General features: G+C 38.7%; 2 protein-coding genes across 2 annotated transcripts; one reads left to right on the top strand and one right to left on the bottom strand.

Annotated features, from left to right (window-relative positions):
* Nucleotides 1–1839: 1839 nt before the first annotated feature.
* On the top strand, nucleotides 1840–25921 carry LOC145786679 (uncharacterized). The gene is made up of 14 exons (XM_082598391.1): nucleotides 1840–1974; nucleotides 2405–2505; nucleotides 2784–2874; nucleotides 3287–3451; nucleotides 3980–4104; nucleotides 4426–4575; nucleotides 5171–5436; nucleotides 5520–5620; nucleotides 7457–7539; nucleotides 7803–8006; nucleotides 8277–8441; nucleotides 18444–18513; nucleotides 20197–20337; nucleotides 24436–25921. Exons 1-14 carry the CDS (start codon nucleotides 1930–1932, stop codon nucleotides 24511–24513), a joined length of 1785 nt encoding a protein of 594 aa, XP_082454517.1. The 5' UTR covers nucleotides 1840–1929; the 3' UTR covers nucleotides 24514–25921.
* On the bottom strand, nucleotides 8716–10941 carry LOC145786680 (uncharacterized). Its single transcript, XM_082598392.1, has 2 exons — nucleotides 10772–10941; nucleotides 8716–9959 (listed from the first exon to the last, which is right to left on the bottom strand). The coding sequence occupies exons 1-2, from the start codon at nucleotides 10877–10879 to the stop codon at nucleotides 9645–9647; spliced, it is 423 nt and encodes a 140-aa protein (XP_082454518.1). The 5' UTR covers nucleotides 10880–10941; the 3' UTR covers nucleotides 8716–9644.
* Nucleotides 25922–26265: the final 344 nt, after the last annotated feature.

The following is a 26265-nucleotide window of genomic DNA, read 5'->3' as shown; positions in this document are numbered from 1 at the left end:
CGCGGCCTCCAGTGATCTGAAAGAGTTTAAAGATGAATTATCGCAGTGTTTGCTTTACGCGCAAGCTTATGGTCAGCGTGACAAATTGGAAGGACGTTTTGTTTTGGATTTGGCTAAGCGACTCCCGTTTGACGCTAAGCAGCGTTATCTTGACTTTTTAGGTGATCAGTATGGTGGCACTGATGAGCCTACTTTTCAGAGTTTGTTTGAATTTGTAGTACGGGAGGAAACGCGTAAGTCGACTGATTTTAGCATTATGCTAATGGGCGATTCTGGTGAGTCGCAGCAATTTAAAAAGTTTGGCAAAGGAAAATTGCCTTCATGTCCGGTTAGGCAGACGTCCGTAAAACCCCATGATGATGTGATGTCAGGGAGTTCGCAGTACTCGACTGTTGTTGGCGCACCGCGCGGTGGTGAGGCTAGACGTAAAGACCTGCCGGCATGTATTTGTTGTTCGTCACGTGGTCAAGTTGAATATCATTTTTTGTCTAATTGTAAAGAATTTTTGCGCTTGACACCTAAAGATCGGAGAGATGTCATTGTGAAAGCTGGCAAATGCTTGAATTGTTTGCGCTAGCATATGGTTAGGGATTGCGTTCATGCAAATAACTGTCGTAAGTGTGGGCCTAACAACGATAGGAAACACCATTTTCTTCTGCATGATTTTTACCACGAAGAGATTATGGTTTACCGCTGTGACCACTACTACAAGTCAAACGAGAAAAGAAGAACTCATTCCCTGACAGCAAATCAGTCGTTTTTTAGCCTACACTGATTTTCTGTTTGAGTCGTTGCTAAAAGCCATCACCTTCGTGAAAGCGGGGCTTGTCTATGCATGAAAATTTAATTTAGGTTTGTGATCATATTAATCTTTGTCAAAAAATCTGTTAATGTTTTCAACATCTTGCACCATGCAATAGTTTGTGGTAGAAACTTGGAATGATCCTAAGCAGCGGTTCTTAACCTTTTGCCTTGTCGGCTCCACCTTGAAATTACCAATCAATTCTTGCACCCCCTCCTAGGATTGACTGAAAGGTAATGGACGCCTACAGTTTGAAATTTTTGCTGAAACCTGGTAAAAAAGCTTTGCTTATGACGTCATATTATAACAAACCTTGATAATTTAGCATTCCCGCACCACCTAGCACAGGTCTCGCACCCTTTTGTGGTGCGTGCAGGCCGTGCACCCCTGGTTAAGAACCCCTGATCCAAAGAGTGGCGCTTATAAACACAAGAAATTCACTATTGCCTACTACAGTAGAATTCGCCTATAACGGCTTCGTTTATAACGTCAATTCGGCTATAACGTCAGTTTTTGCAAATCCCCTAGAGGTGCCGTTATAGGCGAATTCTACTGTATTTTCAGAGAGGATGTAAGAAAACGGTTTAACAATAGCAAACGTTTGTGAACTTCAAACGAAACTACGCCTAGCTCGAAATAGATAGGCTACCGGTATGCTACACGAACGCCGCGTGTTGTCGCATTCCCTTTAGTTTACAGTGTTAAGACAAGTAAACAAATAAACACAATGAAGACATCGATCGAAGCCATTAATAAGCCAGCTTCTTGTATGACAAAGCTTCGATAATGGAATCGAATGACAATATGAAGTACCCTGCTTTGAGAGAACCAAGGCAGCTATCATATTACTGGTCTCCTTGTCTGACAGTGGACTGCCCGCCTTTTGTATTGTCTTAGGTGAAGTATGTTGCAGGTACAGTTTAATTATAGAAGTTTAGTTTTGGGATAAATTCGATAAGCGATTTATGTATTTTATTGTAGCCTAAACTATAAAATCGCTTTCAAAACTTTAGCCTATCAAGAAATTCTTTCATTTTAGAATATTGGCTAACAACTAGATTGCATAATCAAAGTGAACAAATCGGAAGTCTTTCTGCATAAGTTGGAAACACCTGCTGTCTATAATTATGAACATGATTCCTACATTTTCACCAGTTCCAGATTCCACGTCTGTAAGTTGACTTGAAATCAGGCTATTCATTTAATAACGAAGTTTCTTAGGCGAAAATTATTTTAATTTTTTGTAAGGCTAAGCTAGATTTACTCAATGAGGCCCAACACAAAATGTGTTAAGACAAGGTTTCTGACCGTCGCAGAAGCTTGATCAAATCAGATAGGCTTAAGCTAGGAAGGAAAAATTAGTCTAGAAAAATACAGCCTGCGCAGTTCAAAGGGGGAAAATTGCGTCAACAAACTTTTTATGCGGTAAACAAAAACAGTAGGTACAAAACACCTGATGATCATAAATTAGCAAGACTCAGCAAGTTTTTGTTTTGGCAGAAACGATTTCATTACTACAAATTTTGAGGCTTAAAGTCAATGTAAGCATGCCAACAATTAAGTTTAAACATGTTATTTTGATCATGTCTTTATGCTTTCCAGGCATTAAAGATGCAGTATTCGCCGGTGCTCCCCCCATTTACCCCGCACTCTAAAGTTCACCCAACGCCACACAACAGAGGAGTTAGCTCTTGGAAGATCAAGTGAGTGCATACCTATTTGGTTTGCAAATAACCTAAGCAGAAAAAAATTGCTATGAGTTCTTGCATGAAACTGAAACTATAGGCAATGGCATTTTAGGAACTGGGATTACGGTAGGCTACTGCTTTATAATAGGTTATTTTAGGTTTGGGTTTTTGATCAATAGCTTTATTGATGCAAACATGTAACGGTTAATCAAGAGCTGGTGTTACAATTGGCAGCCACAGTTTCTGCATATTTTTTACCGTGTGTTAGCCTAATTATTTAGCCTATGTTTCAGGAGGAGAGAAGAGCGGTTTCCTCCTTTAACAAAGAGCACGTCCGCCTGGAGAGACATTCATAGAGAAGATTCGTATAAAGAACCTGTAACTGTAAGATACTAGATCAGTTGATGAGTTACAAATGTATTTGAATCCGATATAAGACATTGATGTACGTGTGCTTTGTCATTTGAATAACGTACATTGAAAACAGCACTTTGCCAGGGAGTTCAACAAGTTTAAATTTTTACTACTCGCATTGGTCGAAAACAAACCGTGGGATGATCATTGATCAAGCTGTGTGTTAATATTATGGTAGTAGGCTATGTACAGCCTAACGCAAGATTTAATTTGTTCTATCTCTTCTCTGTACCATAATTTATACATTGTAGTTTTTCTTAACATATTTCAGACGAACTGCTATCGATAGATTGACTATAAACGGTTAGAAATTTATTTGCAAGTTTCTTTTTTGCCTAAAATCAAACTTCTTTGCAATTGATCAAGAACCTCATTGCTTCAGGTCCTGTCTCCAACGACATACACAGATCAGAACAAAAGTTTTCAATCCACCACGGTACTGCGCTCTGTTCCCATCATGCGGCGACATCTTGACACTTTCGGAGGTCGAACTTTCTCTCTTCCTGCCAAGACCAAACCAGTGCCTTTCCACACCGGCCGATTCATTGTATGACGGCATTTAGAGTAAAGTAGGCTATCTTCAATAGCGGATTTAGAAAAAATAATGGGGTAGCCTACCACAATTTGGTTTCAAATAAGCATTGTAAGAAATAAATAAAAAGGCATATTTCCTGGCATCAAAGGGGCTAACTACAGCTTGGATATCATGCAGTCTTGGTTCGAATTTTGACAAATTTTTCTTAGTTTATCACTAACAACTGCATTTTTTCAATTTTTTAGGGGCACGTGATCAAGTGCCCTCTAAATCCGCTTTTGATTGTGATATCTAAGATTGTGGAATTCATGTAGGTTTTTGCAATTAACTGAGTTGTGTTAAAATTTAATAATCAAAAAATGTAATGTGCAATCCCAGCGTCTGCAGACGTTGAATTGATGTTTAAAAGGTCAAATTCGGTAACAAATATGTCACTATGTGCACGTGTGAAGAAAGGAGCGTTTCTCCTGCAATGGACAGTTGGACACCCAACAACGAAAGATAGTAAGGTCTTTTGAAAAAACAATAATTATTTTTCAGTTTGATCCAAACAACAAGCCCATATTCTTTGAAGAACTGACACAAAATCAACGACTCCAAGCTGAGATAGCAATGGTGGAAAAAGTTCGAGGTTTAAAAAGAAAAAGAGAAGCTTTAGCGTACAAGCAAGTCTACTCTTTTGCGCTGTTAATATCATTTTCATTTGACGCTTTTAGGCTACAGATTGCAAAAGTGTGCTATTTTGATTTGTCATCCTTTTAACAAGGTAAATAATTTGGAACGAATGATGTATGAATATCGAATGAATATTACAACACAAGTCAATAATGAGGTTGATCGACCAAGCACCAATTTATTGTGATGTACTTGTATAGTGGAATGTTCCACTGAAACAGCGTTTTCGAAGGATCAGATTGGAAAAATCTTGTGCAGCAATAATAAAGGACCACCCTTAGTAGCCACAATAACAAAATTTTAATATTCAGGTGGGGCTGGAAGAAGTTTGATTTGTACGGTTTTGAAATGTCTCGAGGAGAACGGTACAGCGTTCAAGCTGAAGTGCAAAAGCTGAAGGAATTAATTTTACCTTCGACTGCTAGAGATATCTACACCGGTAGAGGAATTAGACTTCCAGAGTATGTTGATATTGATATAACGTTACTTGAATAAAAGGAACAGTGTAAAATTATTTACCCAAGTTAGTAACTAAAATAAGGTACTTTGTGGTCTATCACCAAGTTGCCTACAGCTGTAACACCTTTTTTGCAACATTTGTATTGTTTCCAAGCATCGGCAGTTTATAATCACAGAGCTTCGGAAGATGGTTTACTTTTTTGTACAATTTGTAATCAGAACGTAAAGAGAATCTACTGAAATTTTCTGTAGGCTACTAAGTTACAAAGCCCGTAATTTTGAAAAGCTAAAAAAACTATTCAATTTTGAAAATTCTTTTTCGAATATTTTCTCTAAATAGGAACTATCCTTTCTTACATGGATTTAAATCGAAAGACGTCATACTAATGTAAAAAATAACTGATTTGCTGACTGGGGGTTTGTGTCGATATCTCGTCTCCGACCATTAAAGACCAGTGGTTATAATTAGATTAGAAAGCTTATTATCTTGTGAAGCTGACACCAGTCTAAACAAAATTAAAATTGTTTGCTTTGTTAGTGCAATGTTTTGGAACATAGTAATAAACTTAACATTAAAGAGCACATTTTCTTTGTCAGGCATCACCACACAAAACGACCAGTCAAACAGCCAACCCCGGTGGAACCACCATACCCACCTCCTCCATCCACAACGTTGCTCATGGATCGTGATCCTCTCGCGATGAAACCAACCTCGCCACCACTTTTGCCTCATGGTCAAAAACAGCAACGAACCGTATCAAAGACGGCTAGGTCACGTGATAGGCCTATGTTCAAGCAAATCGGGCCTCAACTTCCACCACAATCCAGTGTTGATCTTGTGGTTCAGAGCGTGCCTGTGCCAGGTAAAGGCTACAACTACCCGGGAAAATATGTCATTTTACGTCGTTTCATGATCAAACGATCTTGTTAATATTTGTCTTTACAGGAATAGTTGTATCTCCAACACCGAGACACCCAACAGATAGAACAATTGTAGAAAGTTCAACACTAAGTGGTAATCGTGAGCCATCACCGCAACCAACGCCGGTTAGTTTGACAATGGTTGGCTAGTAGGCTAATTAGCTCTTACTGGACTACAACTATTGGAATAAATTTATGTCAATTTACTCAGTGCTTTGCAAGTCCTTTCAAATTTCAGCTTTAACCAGACATCTATTGCAGTGAAATACGTTAAGTTACAGTAGCTATTAATTTGTAGTCTTTGTCTAATTAGTGTTTCTCTCTTATGTTTTTTCCTTTCAACTAGTTAATCTACTGGTTTGAATTGTTAGGTTGGCCGTTTATAATAATGTTCATCGATGCATAAGCCTTACAGTTAGGTATTTTCACGCACGTCTTAAACCATTATGGCATTGTAACCTTTTCCTTTTGTTGGTTATGTTACTATATTTGGTTGGTTGGTTTTGAATCTTTATCCTCGGACTGACAAAGCCTTGATAGGTTATTCCTGGTAGTTTTGCATACTTGTAGAGGTTCTTGACGCAGGGCCGGCTACCGAGATTGACAGAGTGAAGTTTTCCGTTTGTTGAAGTGTTGTGGCCGGAGAATTATTCCATTCACTAGGTGCCACTGAATGGAGAGGCAGTCCTGAAATGCGTTGCTCAAGCGTACACCCCGAGAGTCGAACCAGCGCCGCGTGATCTTGAGCCGGGCTCGTAACCACTGACCAATTGTAGACCGATGCATGATCAAGGTCATTGAAAACTAAGGTGGCTCGTTTTTGAACTTTTTTTTTAAATTCTCTCGGGGTAGTGGGGAAATGGTGCCAATGAGTGAGAAAACGCTCATGACAAAATTTGAGATACGTGAAAAATTGTCTTCAGCCTCCTCATGGGGCCCAAAAATCGAAAAATGGGGTCAAAAACGCATTTTTTTTCAAAAATATTTTTAGTTTGGGTAGATACAATATTGTTTAGATATATCTAATTAGCCTAAGAAAAAAAATTGAAGTCATTTGAACTATTCCTTCAGCTTCCTCACAGCTTCTGAAAATTTCCATTTTGCTGAAAATTTCGCTTTTTTGTGGGTGGTTACATGATACATAATTGCGTTAGACATTTTGCCAGCTATAAAACGTCATTGTATTTCTCTTTATAGACCTGCCCTGAGCTGTTGCGTCATTTTTTAATGAAATTGGGTTAATTTGGTAGGAAAAAGTGACGTCTTTTATTTGAATTTATGTCACTGACGAAGTTTGTAGTTATGTAACCACAAACAAAAATGCGAAATTTTCAGCAAAATGAAAATTTTCAAAAGCTGTGAGGAAGCTGAAGGAATAGTTCAAATGACTTCAATTATTTTTTTAGGTTATTTAGATATATCTAAACAATATTGTATCTACCCAAACTAAAAATATTTTTGAAAAAAAATGCGTTTTTGACCCCATTTTTCGATTTTTGGGCCCCATGAGGAGGTTGAAGACAATTTGTTACGAATCTCAAATTTTGTCATGATTGTTTTCTCACTCATTGGCACCATTTCCCCACTACCCCGAGAGAATTAAAAAAAAAAGTTCAAAAACGAGCCACCCTATTGAACACGCATTGCTAAAATTAATGAAAATATGTATAACTACATTACTTCAAGAAAGCTTTTAAAATTTAAATCGATTTTTTTCTACATCTTATCCAACTCAAAACGTTTTAATTAAAAATAAAAACACTCTTGCGCACCAAAATGTTAGCTCTAACATTGCAGCGGTCAACATTTACCTTGTCCACTTCTGTAATAAGAGAATTAACCACAGACAACGAAAACTTTAAAAAGACGGTTTCTTCGTTTGACACGCATGTTGCCTACCTGTTGGATGTGGGTGGAGAAAAATTGTTGAAAGTTTTAGTGATTTATTTTATTTTTGACAAGATCATGAAGATGCATGAGCCAGTGGAAACAATTGAAGTTATTGAACCACAACCTATTCCTGTTGAGGAAGATATGGCAGATAAGTAAGAAATATGTTTATTGCATCACAATTTGATCGCTTGGAACAATTAGCTTGTTTTTCGAGAATAAAACTTGTTGCTTTGGTTGACCAAAAAAGCGTAACAGTTATATTTACTGTCAAGACTTTTCAAACGTTTAGATGCATTGGAGCTGGGGACTTGACGTTTCTAGTACAGCTTTCTATAGCCTGATATAGATTGAACTGCCAGAGTCAAAAACTATGTTTGTACAGCTTATTAAAGCTAATCATTGGTTATTTTTCAAGAATGCCCAAACAACCATCGCCTTTGGTAGCTGAAACTCCTGTAGAAAGATCTCGCTCAATGGCGGCACCTAGCGCTAGCCCTGACGTAAAAGGACAGTTCAATCCCTTGATTTCAGCATCGGCAGTTGACGATTCGATCACCACAACTGAAGAGTTTGCAAAACTAACAAACCAGTTCTTGCAACTAGATAAGGAAAACAAAGGGTGAGTTTTATTGTTTGTTTGTTTTTGTTTCAAGTTACTCATTAACTTCTGCTTATTATTGCTTTGTGGGTCTGTTTGTCATATGCTCAAAGCATTTGAAATTTCTTTCAAAAATTAATTTGCAAAATAAGTTCTTAAAATAACTTTGTGAAAAAATCATGCAGTTCACTGGAAAAATAATTGAAAATATAAATTGATCTCTGGATTGGTCAAACGAAATGTTACAAATTCGTCTGTCATAAGTAACAATTAACAAAATATTGATTTTAGTCACATCGCGTTCGACCAGTTGATATCGGTGTGCCCAGCCGGCCTTCTGGAAAGCCAGCGAGGCTTCCTTCAAAGCTTGTACAACGTCACGACGCAAAACCGTTCGTTTGGGCGAGATGAATTTGTCGCCATGACGTCATTAGCGCATCGATTGCTTGGCCTCAGGTGTGTTGGAGATTTCTCAATTTATTTTTCACTGACATTTGGAAATATTCGAATTGCGTATGGCGCCATCTTATTGCTTTTCCTTTATCCCATTAGGTAATATGACACGTCATCAACTTTTCTTGGTTAATACGACGAGTCTGATAACTTTCGAGGGGTTATGCGATGTTTAAACATTCCGTTGGTGTGTTGCAAATTATTTAAATCAAAGAACGCAGTTTGCTAAAATGACTCTGCACTTCAGTAAGCTTAAGCTGATTAAACAGAGCAGGTCTCGGAGAAACAATAGATTTGTTGCATTTGGCAGATCAACAGAAAGAAAAAAATTGCATTAAAATATGAAGACATGCACATATAGTACTCGCCATGAACATTCTACCACAAAAAGAATGGCTTGCCACCGTCAAATAGACGTTAAATCAATCAACTTTAGGAAAAACTTAAGTTTTCCACTTTGAAAGATTTTGCTTTCATCAGAAGCAAATTTTTACGTTATATAATTTTTGTAAATGTTATGTTATATAATTTACTTCATGTTTCAAAATAAGGTACAACCAAAACGGTTTTTGGTATAAACTCTGATTTCAAACAGGCAATAAATCTGTAGATCACAACATCGCTGACAGGTACTGACTTAAATCGTGTCTTACTTTGTCGCAAAAAAAAAAATTGTAGTCAAAATTGAAATCTTAGTTCTATCTATAACACTGAGCGGTAAAGGCGTGATAAAAAACATGGCAATTACACAACTTTTCACACTTTTGCTTTTGCAAAGCAAATTTCAATGCACATAAGCACAGCTTTGTGCTTCGATATATCTCTGATTTGCACTTACAAAACGCTAAAAATGGATATTAGAACAGAAAACAAAAAAACAAACGAAAAAATACAAACTACGAACATAAAGGCTATAACCTACTGATGAGTACTAATGCACAATCACATAAAGTTGACAAATAAAATACAAATTTTGCAAATGTTCTTTTGGGAACCTTGGCTTTGGTTCTAAATTAACAAGCATACGTAAACCACAACAGGAATGTTAGCTCATTTTTACAACGATTCAACGTGGGTAAAACTTGTTTTCCATGAAAAACAACTGACTATTCTGGAAATCTTCAACCAAAGTTGCCCTTTTCTCATTGTTTTAACGTCCCTGGACGTTGAAACGATGCAAAAAAGAAGCTTTTGCCCGCAAAAAAACTATGTCCATGACAAGGAGTCGTCCAGATTATCTTTTTTTGAAGAAAAACTGGCAATTTGACTATCCAGGATTGTTCTAGCCAGTTTGGCAGCGGTTAGGAGTACAACATACAGTGCATAAAGAACATTGACCAAAATTAACGAAAGAAGAGTGTAGATGTGGTACAGGCATTGAAAAGAGACTTGGAAAAAACGTCGCATGCGTAGATGTGCGATACGCCATCTAGCAGAATTGCACTGGGTTGTTACTTCTTCAAGTTCGGTTTCCACAGTTTCTAATTCGAGGTCAATCCGTTGTAATTCAGCCAAAAACACCTGTAAAACAACTCAACGTATAATTTTTATCGTATCTCGCAAAATTTAAAGTAATTGGATGGAAGGACAAGAAAGCCAATCTTCGTGTCTATCCTTTGGGCATGCCGATAAGTGTCTTGCCAAAGAAGCAGCCGACTGTTTTTGAGCGGTATCGAACCAGCGCCCTTTTGTACGTCGTACCACGGCTCTCACCACTGGTGCAACATTAGATTAGGCAAAATGGAGAATGTCGGTTCAAAGTCGTTGCTTAGTTGGTTTTTCCGCCCTCACAGTCCTGGCCAGTATGAGTTATATATATTCCGCAGTAATTGTTATCCATAGATAGAAATTGAGATATACATCATTCCATTTACACAAACTGAGCTGTTGGTTTGTAGACATTAGGTATAGACTTCTGACTGTGAGCTACAAATTGCGTGGACTTGATGATGTTTATGATATGAAACCCAGCCCACTGAGCCCAGTGATTAAATCCAGAAAAAATTCTGTTCTTTTCTTATACCACGCATGTTCCAATTCTGGACTTTTGATTGTAGGCCTTCGTCACGTGATTTAATTGTATTGATAATAATTTTTTGTCTGTATTCAGAGAAGTGATTTATATTGTCCAAGCATCTTGAACGTTATGTTATTTTTGCATTGCTTTACAAGTTTACAACAAATCTTTTCGACATCTTAAAAATGTTAATTCTTATGCCAAGATGCTAAGTTTTGCATTCAGAAAAGCAGCTGAACAAAAGTGTAGCCTACTGATTTGAATCACCAAAGCAACAAATGAAAAGTTACAAAACAATTATGAACATTTTCTTTACCTGCTTGTGGTTATTGAGGCGATTTCTCTCACGTCCAAGCTTGACTTTCTTTCCATTGAGTTCGGTTAAGTCATCGTTGGCTGTTTGTAGTCGTTCGGAAACTTCCATTTCGCTTTACATAGTAAATCTACTTCGTAGGTTAGTCATTTACATACTGTACAGCAAATTCAGATTCTAAAAACAAAGGTCTTTGTGAGCTTTCCTTTTTGGTTGAACGTATTTCTGCTAACTGTGCGCAAATCCTAATACAGTCCACTGTGCGTTAAGCCTAATACAACAGCATATTATAATATCACACGTCGGCGTGAAATAACCTACTGCATCATCATCAAACCAAAAGCAGAGCTCATAATAATTTTGTTCTGTACTTTTCACTCAACATGAAATTGTTTGTACTGGCCTAGTAGAAGCACATACACTTTCTAAACCAGCGGTTCTCAACCAGTGGGCCATGGCTCACTGGTGGGCCATAGAAGCATTTTGAGTGGGCCACAGACATATTTTAAAAACTGAAAGATTTATTGAAACATTTTGTTTCATTTTTGTCACTAGGCTATAGTCAATTTTACACTTGTGTGTTTGTTTAGTTACAATTAATGATGCTGCTGTTTTTAGCTACAAAGTGGCAATCATCATTCTATCTAAGTATTGCAACATACAGTACAGTTTTACATCAACTCAGTTTTTACAACACTTTATGATGTAATAGACTACTAGTTTGTGGTTACAATTAAGCCATCTTTATAAGCGGTAGCCTTAATTGTTGAACTTCTGCAGATCCGCTTTTTAGTAGGCTACTTGCAGCATTTTATTTTGTGGATTATTTGGGGAGGAATTGACAATACAGTACTTGAATCTTTAAGTTTGATAAAAATTACATTAAGTATGCAGCCTACCAGGGGCGCCGAAAGCGGGGGGCAGGGGGGGCGAAAGCCCCCTGCCCTCAATTTTTCTGCGGATGGGGGGGCAGGGGGACAATGATGTCCTTCTGAGGTCATGTAAGCTACTGCACATTTTGCAATATAACAATTTCTGCTATTCGCTTTTAGCCTAATTATAATCTTTCATTGTTGCCTCAAAATAATATTCACCACACAAAATTCTGTATCACAGTATGTTACATCATTATAACATAGCATGATGCCCTTCTGTGCTATTGTTCTTTGCCTAAAACTTTAAAAAAAAGGCTTTTCAGCCACAAAAGTGTCCTTTTTTCATAATCCTGCCCCCCCCCCCCCCCCCAGTCAAAAATCGTTCCGGCGCCCCTGCAGCCTACATCAATTTTTGATAACAGAAAAGAAAGAGGACAATGCGTATTATGTTGTAAAGTTCTTAGTCATCCAAATTACAAGGAGAAGGATGAAGATGTGAATTTTTTTTAACGAAAAAAAATACTGTGAAGCGTCAGCGCCTGGATTCAACAAGGGGATTCCAGTAACATTCCAAAGGCAATGTTTTGCTGCTTTTTGTTTATAAACCTTTTTTGTAATTTTTTTTCTTACATAAAAACTGAATGGGCCACAGAACTTTTATGCAAACAAAAGTGGGCCACGAAAGAAAAAAGGTTGAGAATCACTGTTCTAAACCGACTTCAAATGCTTTCGCTTTCAAATTGTCCTATAATATAGGTTAGTAGCACTGTCCCTTATGTAGGCACGGGCTAACTCAGACAGCAAATCAGTCGTTTTTTACATTGATGCAACGTCGGCAGGGGTTAAATCAATCTAAAAAAGACTGATTTGCTGTCTAGGATAGTTTCTGTTCTCGCCGGATGTCTGTTTCCTGCACCTGGTATGTGGACTACATCTGGTGTGAAAACATGCATGGCACAAAGAAGTGGAAACATCTAATTCTAAGCTTTGAAAGTTTTTTTTGCGTGGTAGGATGGTTGTTGACCTGTGATGTTTGACAGCACAATGAAAAGCGAAGGAATCCATTTTTTTACTTGTAAGTTATCGTTATGACAAAATGCACTTGTGATTGTATCCTTTGTTTCTTTACATTTGATTGTACCAATAGCCACTGTGGGGATGTCAAGAATAAATATGCTTACTGTGATGACTACATTTCGAAAACATATTAAGACTGCATCGTACTCTAACAATTATATTTTCTGAGCTCTCCTGAATTAACACTGTACTTGTGTAGAAGCTGTTCAGTCATGAACTCTTTTCAGCTCGAAGTAGCCTTTCTCACCTTCACGTAATGCTCGGTTGGCAACCTGAATGCGCTGTACGTGCAAGCGCCATTCATGTTTACAACTATTGGTTCGACTTTCGAGGTTTTGATTGCCTTTCCTTTATGAAGATAAAAGGCAGCAGTGCTGTTGAGCTGCACGGCTCTTTTTTCCCATTAGTTTATGTGCTAACTCTTTATTTTAGACAAATATGTCGAATTGCTGATCATTCTTCTAACGTTGTGTAACACCAGCTTAACGAGCATAATCGCTTGTTGCAAAGAGGATTTGGTTTACCAACAATGTAATCTTTAACTTTTAACTTGCCATTGTACTTATCTACCAGCAGTCCAAAGGTTGTATTGACTGTAATTTGTTTTAACGTTTCTGCGTAATTGCAGTCGCATATCTGATGTTACTAAACGACCACAGCTAAGCAACCCGATTTGAATCCCAAAACGCATCAAACATGTCGTGGGCAACTTTATGGCAATCTTACGTAACATTATCTAATCGTTTGATTTATTTCACCAATGAGTTTGTTTTTGTGTATTCAACGTTAGAAGACATTGCGAAACAAGATCAATATTGAGTGCAGGGAATTTTCCATGTCTTCTTCAGCACAAATACAAGTAGGTGCAAGACGGGTTCATGCTTCCGTTGATTAAAAATACACCAGAAAGTGCTAAGTTGGGCTTTTAGAAGCAATTTTTTGGTCGAAATGAAATTTCCACTAAGAATTTGATTTAAAATGAAAAGTCAAGACAACGATTTTTGTAACAAAAGGATATACCGTACTTCAAAATATTCTCACGATTCTCAAACTATTTGCACAAATTCAAAATCCAGCAAACAACATTTGTTCTTGGTGCTTTTGTCATCGCAACACATACAGTATTAAAACACTTCATTTACATCTCACTATAAGATAGCATACTTTAAATATTTGTTTTCTACATTCTACAGTAGATTCTACATTCTACAGTAGTAAAAATATGAGGCTAGATACGAAACATGTTTAACAGGTTCATAAGGTTCTGCAGTTTTGTCTGTTTCCTTTCAGCTAAATTTAGATGTCAGACCTACAGTATGTTGCAAAAAAACATCCTGGCATGAAAATTTTTCTGAATTAGTTTTTGTCGATTATAAGCGACTGTTTCTCAACATTGCTAGACATTAAAACAATGTCAAGAAATAAAACAAAAATTCTGGACTTCAATCGACAGCACTTGTGGCCAAACGGACTTTGCTCTTTGTCTGTACAAACAACAGATAGTATGAGGGAAGTGATTTGGCAACTGTCTTTTTTAATTCATTTTCTCTCGCTTCACTTCATTGCACAACCATGGAATTGCAAACGTCAACAAACCTGTATTGCTGTGTCAGCTGCTGTCGCAACAACACGGCAAGTCCATTTGCCAGGTCAACAGTCAATTTTCTTCAGCATTCTACAACTTTTACTTGAAGAACAACATCACATCCAGCAAATAACCTTTCAGCTGCTCGATCTAAGCATTTTGTGAAACTACTTGCTTATCTACGTGATTCTTAGACCTTTCACCAAACCTGGTAACCTGCATTCTTAGCGTTTGAATAATGAGCTTGCAGGCAGATAAATATAACCATAAACAAACATAACTCAGCAACAACACTACATTTAACATTATAAAAAACAAAAAGCAAACGTTTTCGGCTAGTCATACAGCCCTTTTCAAGCCTATAAGAAAATACATATTAAAAGAAATGCTAAAGTGTTTGTCCGAGTTCGACATCAAGATTCACGAGGCATTGATCATCAAATCTTTAAACCCAGGGCTCAACAGGCAATTATTTGCTGGCGGATCTTTTAACAGTTTTTGATTAAATTATCACGTCTTGTGCTTCTCGCATTTGCTTCGTTTGTGTCACTATCTCGTGTTGTGCTTCTGTCAATTTTGCGCAATTCTGCCTGATTCCTTTTCTGAACAATTAATTAATTTTTTCTTCTCAAATACTTGACCCGTTGTTCTGTGTAATTTTCAGTTATCTTGTTGTGTGAGCAAGACAGTTTCTCAAATGTTTAGATTTGATCATATTTTTGCTGTGATACTATATGATTCTTTAGCATTTCTTTTAATATGTATTTTCTTATAGGCTTGAAAAGGGCTGTATGACTAGCCGAAAACGTTCGCTTTTTGTTTTTTATAATGTTAAATGTAGTGTTGTTGCTGAGTTATGTTTGTTTATGGTTTAAAAGAGTTACCTCTCTACCCAAATTGTAAGATAAATATAAATTTACCACACATCTTTTCGCTATCGAGTATCGACCACTGTTGCAGCGAGGCGTAGCATGACGTCGTAAGATGATGAATCAAATTTGCATTGCTCATTGTCAAGCTGTTGAATTATTTCTGTTCATGAATTGATTTGTATAGCAGTCTTTGGGCCATCTTTAAGTCAGAGCTGCTTGATTCACTTCATTGTGTGTTGCTGTCCATCTATTGTATGTTTACCATCTTTAGTTTGCCTTTTCATTTCTTAGGACCACATTTAAAACAAGTTCAATTCTCACTACGACCATGATATCTCTTGCTCAATGTAGTCATTGCGAGAAGCAGTTTCCCACGACGCACTCTTTCCAAAGAAATTAATCATTGGATTACCTGTCTTCGCTCATTTTCGAAAGCCATTGCTCGTGACATTTCAGAGCCGTTGAGAGGCTAATTTGGGCCCGGTCTCAACAGCATTCCCGGCCCCTAAAACAAGATCTACTGAAAAATACAGTTCTATTTAAAAAAATTAAGAAAGGGAAATATTTTTGTTTCTCGTAGATTGAAATATTTCCCAACCCATTAGGGAAATTTTCTTTGAGTAGCATCCGATTAGTAATCGGCTGCCGAAAAACATATTGTTGATTGAATGGTTTGAATGGCTTGCGTGGAAGCTATACCGTTATGGTTAGCGAATCGCAACTGCTCGCTGTACTAGTATAGTAAGTGCTCAGCCTTGTGCTGATAGCCGGGAAGAACGCTCCTTTCTTCACAAAGGGAAATATTAATGACATCTTGGAGAAAAGTAATAGTTTTCCCCAAAACGCAAAAGTAATTTTTATAATAAAATGAACTTGATGGAAATGCACTGGAGAAAACACAATATGCGGTGTTTTTACTCTATTTTCTTGCCTCAAAAGGAAAAGCTTCATGGCCCTTAAAACTATCTCAGGCCCAGATTCAAAAGTACCCTGGACCCGTTTTTTAGGTGGTTAGTTTAACCGCTCGCAGAAGTTGTTTTTGCAATGCGAAACGAATCGCTTTCTATTTCATTCAAGAAATATTCCAGCCAAGCTCTTCACTAAAGTACCCACTGTCTTTGCTTAGGTACAGATTAACTTTTTACTGACCAGAAACCACCAACATTAAAAACGTCCGAATAAACATGTTTTGTTTCCATTTCTCTCAGAGAGTGGGACTGCTCAAAATAAAACGATTTGAAACAAAAGCAACATTACCACATCATTCTATCCTTCGATAAGGACTATGCCGTGGTGACTGGTGATGTCTGTGGGAAACGACATACAACAAACCACAACAACTCTGTTCAGCATGCTGCGGTTAAGTTACAGTAATTTTTTGAGTAGGCTAAGCTTTGTTCGCCCAATCACTTATTGCTCAATGCTGTACAAGGGCGGCAGTTGGCCCTGTAATCTTTTTCACCGCCCTCATAGCAAAAGCGTCATACCATTCTCTGATTTGTAAGTGTTTTAAATTTTTTACTGAAGAAAAATGATTGGTTGGCCATGGCCATCTGTTATCTGGGGAAAAGAATAAAGAAAGCGTAAAAATCTAATTTTTAGAAAAATTTATTTAAACGTTTGCCCAAAGTTAGAAAAACCTGGAAATTTATGCAAAATGTGACAAATCAGGCCGTATCTTTAGGTGGCCATGGGTTGGCTCTTAGTCAAAATTCCAGTATCTTTTGCATTTGCAACGTCATGTAAATATCACTACTGATTCACCAATTACAGGTTTAGGCATTGTTTCCAGACAAAAAAATCGCTAAATCTCTACAAGCGTCATTCAAAAACTCCTACATGTCCCTACGCAAAGTTTGGCACTGATTAGTCAGTGTCAACATAACAAAACGTGTACTGTAGCTTCATAAGTCACCATTGAACCTGCTTAATCAGCCACGTTTAATTGGACCATTTCAAACAACAATATAAGTAACGAAATAGAATCCAATAAATTACAACTGAGTGCAAATCAGTGTATTGGTCACGTCTATTCAAGGGCGTAGCCAGAATTTGGGAGGGGTGTCATACGAGTATTTTGCATAATGTGAGTATGCTCGGCAACGAGCAAGTCATCGAAGGCGGAGCACCTATATAGGGGAGGTGCGGTGGTGTTCTTCCAGAAATTAGTAAAAAAAAAACTACCTTAAAATTGCGCATTCTAAGAGTATTTTTAGCCTTAATCAATCGTAAAACTTTATTAACTAATGCTGTAACAGAGTGTGAAATATTAAATCAAAGTATTTCGGGTGGGAGAGGAGAAAATTGTTTTGGTGACTAGTTGTGATAATTAATGGTGGTAAATTTCTACGTATGGCAACATTGGTTTAAGGTGCTTTATTTCTTTCAACAGGCAGTAAATACATGTTGCAAACTGTTTTGTAACACAGCAATTAGCAACGCCATTATAAAGGTTGAAAGAGCTGCCAGGAAATGCAAACATTGATGAATCATCGACGCATTCCAATGCATTGGGACTAGCTAGGTGAAGGGCTGAATCACCCTGATCTCGGCTAGCACAACTTGCCTTTTTATATCGTTTCAATGTCGTCAGACGTCGTCGTAGCTCAGTCGATGGAATTCCCAGCTTTTGCAAACAAAGAATCGGCAGAATGAAGCAACTGTGGTTCAAATCTTGAGGTTGCGCTTAAGCCACGCATTTCAAGGACCTCAATGAAGGAAATAATGAGAATACAACAGGGTTGAGCATTATAATCATATATTTTACATTTTTACGAATAGTTTTAACAGTCGAACGTTTTCGGTTTAACTTAGCCCTCATCAGGAATTTGAAAATAGTCATAAAAATGCAATAACTATGTAAAATGTATTGTTATAATGTTCAAACCTGTTGTACTGTTGTGTCTTGCCTGTCTTTGGTACAAGAAAGCAAACTCTCTCCCGAAACCATAAATAATGAGAAAGTGGTCAACTTAGCTGAATTGGTCTTGTATTATTGGTTCAAAGTCATCGCAAGTAAGCAAAACTACCAGGATTAAGCTTCCAACATGGCCGTTTTTTCTGTCCGAAGGTTAAAATTCAGTCAGTTGAAATCTTTCACAAATTTTGTGAATTAACCTGAAAGCTGTCAAATTGTGATTTGTATCTTTACCAGACATTTTCTAGTGAACTTTGTTGACACATGCAACAGAAATTGTTTGTCGGCTTGACATTTAACAACACTGCAACAACAACATGACACGTAAGCTATTTTTTTCTATTTTCAGCTCGTCAGTGCAAGTAATGTTCGAACAAATCGACTTTACAACTTTGGAAGAATCGATGACGCAATACACGGTATAGTTTTTCTTTTTTGTGTGGACAAAGTTCCCAAGCCTGCAAATTAATCTATTTTACATTGGTTCAATGTCTAAATAATTCATCATGTTGAATTAAAGTAAAACTTGACTGGCTTGCTGACTTAGTTAGTAGCCCAGTGATATAATCAAACTTGGAGTAATTGGAAAATAGTTTTCAGCAAGTTTAAACTTCACTCAAGTTTGAAACTTGCATATACTGGAAATTGGATTAAATTTGATACTGAAATTGAGTTTAATCGTTTGTTGGTATCAAAACCTAATTTATTTGCATGAAAATGAAAGATTTACATGCAAGCGTGCAAATGGCCTGCGTAGCTAAAAGCTAAAAACTTTTCCGGTAGAGTCAATATGTACCTTCCTTTGCAAACAAAGTGCTAAAAATGCATATACTAAATATAGAATAAGCTCTCCAAATTGTTGAGTGAGTTAAGAAAATTTATACTCATACATGTATGTTAAACGTCTATAAATTTTTTAAGTTTAGCCGAAGATCGTGTGGCAAATTTCGCTTTTCTATAACGTTAGGCTTTTGACTCTGAATTGCGGGTTGACAGGCTGCACATCAGTCAGTTTGATTGTAGTTAAGCGACTTAAATGAAGTTTGTGTGAGGTGCTCTACTGGTGATTCTGCAATTTGTTCTGTGGGTTTTGTTTGGAACAAACCCAAGGTATTTCATAGTTCTAATTTTTTTTTTTTGGGGGGGGGATCTTCTAAAGGCCGTGGTTGTGGTGACTGGGGTGACACAGGTGGTTGAAGCTGCTTTGTCCTTTGATAGTAGTAAATTCATTCACTTGAGTTTGCGTTGCTTAGCATTTCATTTATTATTGAGCACTCTTTTTGCTTTGTAGGACAACTTATCGTTTTTCTTTTTTAATACTGATGTGTAGATAAATCTGTGACCAGAATATCGCAATACATTTAGGAAAAAATTAGCAGTAGTACTGAGAATACTAAAAATTTGAAGACCAGCATCATATTGCGAATTTGGTCAAAATAACCAAAGTTTTAGTTCAGTTTTATGGATTAGACAAATATAGTTGTCTAAATTGTCCAATTTTTATTAAATCAACCACCCAGAACTTCATCCTGTTGTTTCTTGCTACTGAAATGTTTTGAACTTGTATTTATACATCAATGTTTCGGTGACTTTGAGGTATATGTTTCGGTATATAAAAAAAAAACATTTCTTAACCGTAAAGTTTGTATGTCAAGCTCCTTTCTTGATGCGTTATTTTGTTTTTGGAGGTCTCTATCAAAATTATTCACAGGGACGAATGGTACAAAACTACAAGACAACATAACATGTACCTATGTACGTTGTCAAAGTATTTGTAACAATGATAGATAGTAGAAAACAAAACTGATAAGCAGTTTAAATCTGGATCGTGTGAAGATTGTAAAACATTGAAAGCTCATTTCGTTGTGGCTTGTTTGTTGAGAATCCTGGTTTTGTTACATGCAATGAAATGAGGATTTAATCGATGTATTAGGTGTGGTCCGCAAGTAGACATGTATGTCTTGTAGGCTACTTCTCTGTACAACTTCTGTTAAGAATGCAATGCCTCTGTAAACAAATAGGTTCACTTTAAAAATATTTTATTTTTTCCTTTGTTTCTTAATTTGCCATTTCTGCTGAGTAATTGTACATTATGGTTTCAGGAGTTATTCAGTTCTGTCGATCGAACCGGAAGAGGGCGTATTGGCGTTGGAGCACTCCTTCAAATTCTCAGCACGACTCTCCAGCGCCAGCTAGAGCCCGATACTAAGTTGGCTATACAAATCATGGAGACCATGCAAAAGGTACTTACCTTGAAGATTGAGTTTTCTGCATTAGCCTACGTAATCGGTGAAACAAACTAAACACTTAAGTATAGGAAATCTGTCAACGGTGGCTGTGTAAACATAGACTTGGCAAAACGTTTAAATAGTTTTACGTTACTGTGTGGCTCAGATAGTATTAAACTTACATCACTTCTCTTCTTCTCTCTTCTCCCTCGACTCTGGGGGGAAGAACAAGCACCTTCTCGTGGTCCCTCCCGTCAGTACCATATCTTTAAGAAAAAAAGATATGCGAAGCGAAGCTTGTCACACTCGAGCAAACCAGGCCCAGGCTCAGCGCAGGGTGGATAGGGAAACGCCCTTATCTGGGCGCGGTAGCTCCTTTGTCGAAAAGTACCGACGACCCACCGTACTGCAGCTGAACACCGAGGGCATTACGGCCAGCAAGCTCAGCATCATCGAGTATCTGGCCACAAAACATCAGGCCCTCGTTATTCTCCTCCAGGAAACCCACTGCACATCTGTGGATAAGTTGATATTACCCAACTTCACACTCGCAGGCGCAACCATCAGCAGGAAACACGGCCTCGCCACGTTTGTCCATGAGCAACTGAGCTGGACGCCAATCAACCAGTCCAGTGCTCAATCGGAGATAGAGTGGCTATGCATAGAAATATCAGGCTATCACATCATCAATGTCTATAAGCCACCACCCTCACGCTTAACACCAACAGCCATCCCAGTGTTCCTCCCACCCAGCCTCTATGCTGGCGATTTTAATTGCCACCACGTTGACTGGGGCTGCAACATGTATGGCATTGGCATGTATGGCTTATGATACCGTATGGCATAGCGGCCTTACCTGCAAGTTATTCCGTCTGCTCCCTGACAGACACATGGTCCATATGATGATGGAACTTGTGCAAAACCGCAGTTTTACCCCCACAACCGGTAGCGGTCGTCGAAGCAGACTACGCCGACTTAAAAACGGCGTCCCACAGGGCTCAGTCTTGGCTCCTCTCCTGTTCAACATATACACCTACAACTTGCCCCCCACCATCTCCAGGAAGTATGCTTACGCAGACGACCTGGCACTCCTGCACTCAGCAGGAAACTGGCAGTCAGTGGAGAGGAACCTCAGCCAAGACATGCAAACACTATCAGCATACCTCCAGAAATGGAAGCTACAGCTCAGCAAGTCAAAGACAGTGTCGGCGGCCTTCCACCTTAACAGTGAGATAAACATCAACATTGATGGGGAACGCCTGCCCTACTGTGCGGAACCAACATACCTCGGCATAACCCTCGACAGGTCACTCACGTACCGCCGGCACTTGAATCCACTGCGCAAAAAAACTATCTACACGCGTCGCACTTTAGAGGCGATTGGCGGGTTCCGGCTGGGGAGCTGGTGCTAAAACTCTTCGCACAGCTACCCTAGCCCTTGTTCATTCCACCGCTGAGTACTGCGCGCCAATCTGGTGTCGTAGTTCTCACACCCACCAGATTGATACTGCCATCAACGACGCACTGCGTACTGTGACTGGATGCATGCGTCCCACTCCAACGGACTGCCTACCCATCCTAGCAGGCGTCCAACCCGCTGAGCTACGCCGTAAAGGAGCCACGATTTCTCTCGCTCGCCGCGCTTTGGACCCCGACCATCTCCTCCATGCAACATTCAAGCGACCACCACCTATAAAGCAGCGGCTGAAATCAAGACGCCCCCTTGTGCCGGCCGCACAACAGCTACCTAAAAATGCAGAAGAACTTGGTTTAAGTGCGGCACACTGGACGAACCACATGTGAAACACGGAGTGGCAAAATCACACCTCCACGCTCCGTGACTTCATACCCGACGCCGATCCCCGCCCACCAGGGATGTCCCTCACAAGGCTTGCCTGGGTCAGGCTTAACCGCCTGCGAACTGGCGTCGGCCGCTTTCGTTCGGACATGCACAAGTGGGGCCTGGCTCCTTCATCAGAATATGAGTGTGGTGCCACGGAACAGACCGCAGACCATGTCATCCACCACTGCCTAACCCACCGGCCTCCACACGGTGCGCATGGTCTGAGGGTCCTGGACAACGAGACTGCTAAGTGGCTGAAGATTTCCTGCCCTCCAATCTAGCCTGGAAAGATCGCTCATACGCCATCATCATCACTTCTCTGTAGACCTGGGTTTGCTTTGTTTCCACGCTTCGTGTACTGTAGTTCGCAAGGGCGCCGGAAGCGGGGGGGAGGGAAGATGCTCTACCTGCCTTCTATTTTCTGTGGATGGGAGCAGGGGGGCAATGGTGCTCTTTTAAGCTCATGTAAGCTACTGCACATTTTGCAATACGATATAACAATTTCATCTATTCGCTTTTAGACTAATTATAATCTTTCATTTCTGCCTCAAAATAATATTCACGGCACAAAATTCTGTATCACAGTAGGTTGGTCCACATCATCATAACATAGCATGATGCCCTTCCGTGCCATTGTTCTTTGTATACCGGACACTTGCATCATTACTCGATGATGAGCTGATGGATGAGCATTGTCGCTATATCTTATTTTAAAACTTTAAAATAAATTGGCCTTTCAGCAACAAAAGTGCCCATTTTTCATAATCCTGCTCCCCCCCCCCCCAGTCAAAAAACGTTCCGGCGCCCCTGAATGTCCGCCCTGATGTGTCAGTAAATAAGCACTCATTTTAAGAAGAGACACTGTCAAGAAACGATGGTTCATCTATCGACGTGTGCGCTTGAAAAACTCGTTTCAAGGACATCTTCATTACGCGGAACCTATTGGGTGGAGTAATTTACTAGCAAAAACCAGCAAAAATTTCACGTTGTCAACTTTGGTGAACGGGTCTGTCTCAGTGCCTTTACAAATGCGCGACACTACCATCAGGATTAAATTTTAAAACGGCTTTCTCAACCTGACGATAAACGTTGCTACATTCGCAAATCGATCACTAAACACAACCTATTCGGATAGGCCATCATGTATTTTCTTCAATATTTTGTATAAATCAATTGTTTTCCAAGATGAGGTGCACTTACGGTAAAAGATTTAAAAGCAAAACATTTTCCTAAAGAAACAGAAATTCTATGTCTTCGTAAACTTTTAGTATTGGCAAGTCTACAAATATTGCTTAGCCCAGGACTTCCCAAACCTTTTTGCTCGCGACACCTTTTAATCTCCTAAAATGTTTCGCGACCCCTTACGATTAAAATGACGAACAGTGCGAAATATACATTTGTAATTATTTATTGAAAAGCTTAGATCAAACGAATACCAAACACAGTTTACCGGCACTCAGTTCAGTTTGTTTTTATTTATTTCTGACCATCACAACAAAGCCTATATGAGTACACTACTGGAAACAAAACAAAAAAGCAAACACATTTATTCAGTGTGATGAGTGTGACTGGTTTCTGCTACAAAGCAAGTCCAGTCGTGGCTCAGTGTTTGTTAATGCAGGTCTCAAGACGGTTTCAATGTTGCTTAGGTTGGAACCGTAGGCGAAGTGAGAACATTTCAGATAAATCATTTTGAAATTTTGGCTTCCAGATGTTCAATTTTTTGATGAACGCATCAATTTTAGATTTCAATGCAAAATATTGATGTTTTCTCCAAGGAGGGACAAATTAAATTCGTTTAGTTTTTCAAGCAAATCTGACATTTGATACAATTTCAAAAGCTAGATGTTATTGCGAAAATGGTGGACCAAGACTCAATTTTATTCTGTTGGAAAAAAATCACGATTTCGGTTTTCTAAAGCCATTTTAAAGCATTGACTTTTGAAAGCCACCTCACTTCACGATGCAGTAAAAGAGTTTTTAACTCCAATTCCATTTCACCTCATAAATTTTCAAAAGTACGGGCAGATACAATTGAGTGGTGCTCGACTCTTAATAAAGTTAATAACTGTCACAGCATCTCGCACAGAAGTGTTAATATGTAGTACCTTGTGCAACTTGGTATACTTTCTGCGACCCCTGAAGTTCGTTACACGACCCTTTGAGGGGTCGCGACCCCCAGTTTGGGAAGCCCTGGCTTAGCCTACTGGTTTGAAAGATTACCAAAATCGTCAATGCTGTGGAGCCTAAAGTATAATATTCTGTTTCAGGAATACACGAGTGATGTTCCACGGTTGGACTTTCTTGCTTTTATTCCTTATTTTCTCTATCTTGAAGGGATGAGCTAGTAAACATTGGAAAACTCACCGAAAGCTATGCTACTCAACATCACGTCATTTTAGGATGACCAAAGCGTAACTTTTTTATGCAAATGTAAAAAATCGTTTTACAATAAATTATTGCATTTCCTATGCCAAAGATTTCATCGACACCAAGTAGCCTGGATATAACAATTTCACATTTTTACGCTAAGTTGCTTCTTACCCGCACGCCTAGTGAGCAAAACTGGCCCTTTTAACATTGACTAGACCAGAGCTGACGAACTTGCGGCCCGCAAAATAATTTGACAATCGCTCATGCATTAAAGACAAAAGACATCTCAAAGCTGTTTTATGTCTTTACTGGTAGGCTACACCTTTCCTTTGCTACAGGTCGAGGCTGACAGATGAAAATCTTAGTATCCAGTTGAGAGTTGCCACGTCGTCTGTTCGACCTAATATTGAACGCTTAGTCAAGCAAAAAACTTTCCAAAAATCCCACTAAGCAAAAAAATTCAATGCTTCAGTGTTATTTTTTAATATTTTATGCTTCAATGCTGCATTAGACAGCTTCAGCTGTATGATTCGTATGGGCTTTTGTTTGTTGTTTGAAAAATAAATATCATTAACTGATTTGTTGTTTCGGAGCATAATGGTCGAAACATGTAGTCAACTTGAGCAAACAGGATAGAGCCAAAAAAAGAAGAAATCATACTCATATGAAAGCAAACGCTTCGAAAATTAAACTGTCTTCCTTATCAGTGCAAGTACTGTTGCTCTATACTTTTTGCTCAAGTTGATTTGTTTTTATTTTTTACTGTTGTACAGTACGTTTCGATTCTGCGTAAGGTAATTTCAACTGTGTGGGTTTTATTACTTTCATCTGCCGTTTGTTACTTTTCATAAATAATATCTTGAGTCGCTTCTAAAAGATTTCATAGTAGGTTACGATTAAAAAGTTGTGTGGCCCGATAACTCATGTGTAATTGACAAAGTGGCCCGCGACCGCAAAAAGGTTCGTCACCCCTGGACTAGACTTTGAAAAAAGACCAAATTTGCTTCATCAGTGTAAAGTATTCACGAGTTTTATGTTTTAATTGATTGTAACACTATCATCATCGGCTCTTTTTTGTATTACTTGCAAAAGATTTAATTTTTTCGGGGCAAACGTAAAGTTTCAACATTTGGTTGCAATCGGCCGTTGTTTTGTGGTCGTGAATTGGAGTATAGCCGACTGAGAGAGTTGTACCCTACTTGACAAACCGAATGAGACTTCATAATGGGGTGCCCCATTTGTTTATATGTTGTGACAAAACATCAGAATTATAGTTAGTAGGCACCTTACACGTGTATTCTCCTGCCAACTTCAAGATACGCCACTGGTTACGCACATTGTAGGCTACTCATTGTGGTGTTATCGTCACATAAAAAAAGAACTTTGCCTAGTTATATTTTATCATTTCGCCAATCTGAGAACTTTCCAGAGTTTTGCTTAAAAATGTTGGTTGTCGAAGCACATTCATTAATTAGTCCTTTTCCATTCATTGTAAGAAAAGGACTGATGTGCTGACTGGGCGTAACTAAAGATACAAAGGCGGACAACCGCTGCGATACATCGCACAACACTCGCTGTTCTGCACTACTCGCCAGTGCCTGAGGATTGAGTTAAGTTGAGACAAGACAGGTAGAGTTGAACTTCTGCAGTGGCGAATTTTGTTGGTCACCAATGTGCAGAAGGCGACTGAGTACTCCTCGCCTAGGCTCATCAGGAGCTCCCATCGA

The sequence above is a fragment of the Aplidium turbinatum genome, chromosome 17 (assembly GCF_918807975.1).
Source record: "Aplidium turbinatum chromosome 17, kaAplTurb1.1, whole genome shotgun sequence".
NCBI classification, from domain to species: Eukaryota; Metazoa; Chordata; class Ascidiacea; order Aplousobranchia; family Polyclinidae; genus Aplidium; species Aplidium turbinatum.
This window is presented reverse-complemented; position numbering and strand designations above follow the sequence as displayed.

Coding starts and splice junctions, on each gene's coding strand:
- LOC145786679 (XM_082598391.1), top strand. CDS start 1,930: ATGAACATGATTCCTACATTTTCACCAGTTCCAGATTCCACGTCT. Junction 2,506..2,783: donor GTTAGCTCTTGGAAGATCAA/GTGAGTGCATAC, acceptor CCTATGTTTCAG/GAGGAGAGAAGAGCGGTTTC. Junction 4,576..5,170: donor AGAGGAATTAGACTTCCAGA/GTATGTTGATAT, acceptor TTTCTTTGTCAG/GCATCACCACACAAAACGAC.
- LOC145786680 (XM_082598392.1), bottom strand. CDS start 10,879: ATGGAAGTTTCCGAACGACTACAAACAGCCAACGATGACTTAACCGAA. Junction 9,960..10,771: donor GCCTCAATAACCACAAGCAG/GTAAAGAAAATG, acceptor GTTGTTTTACAG/GTGTTTTTGGCTGAATTACA.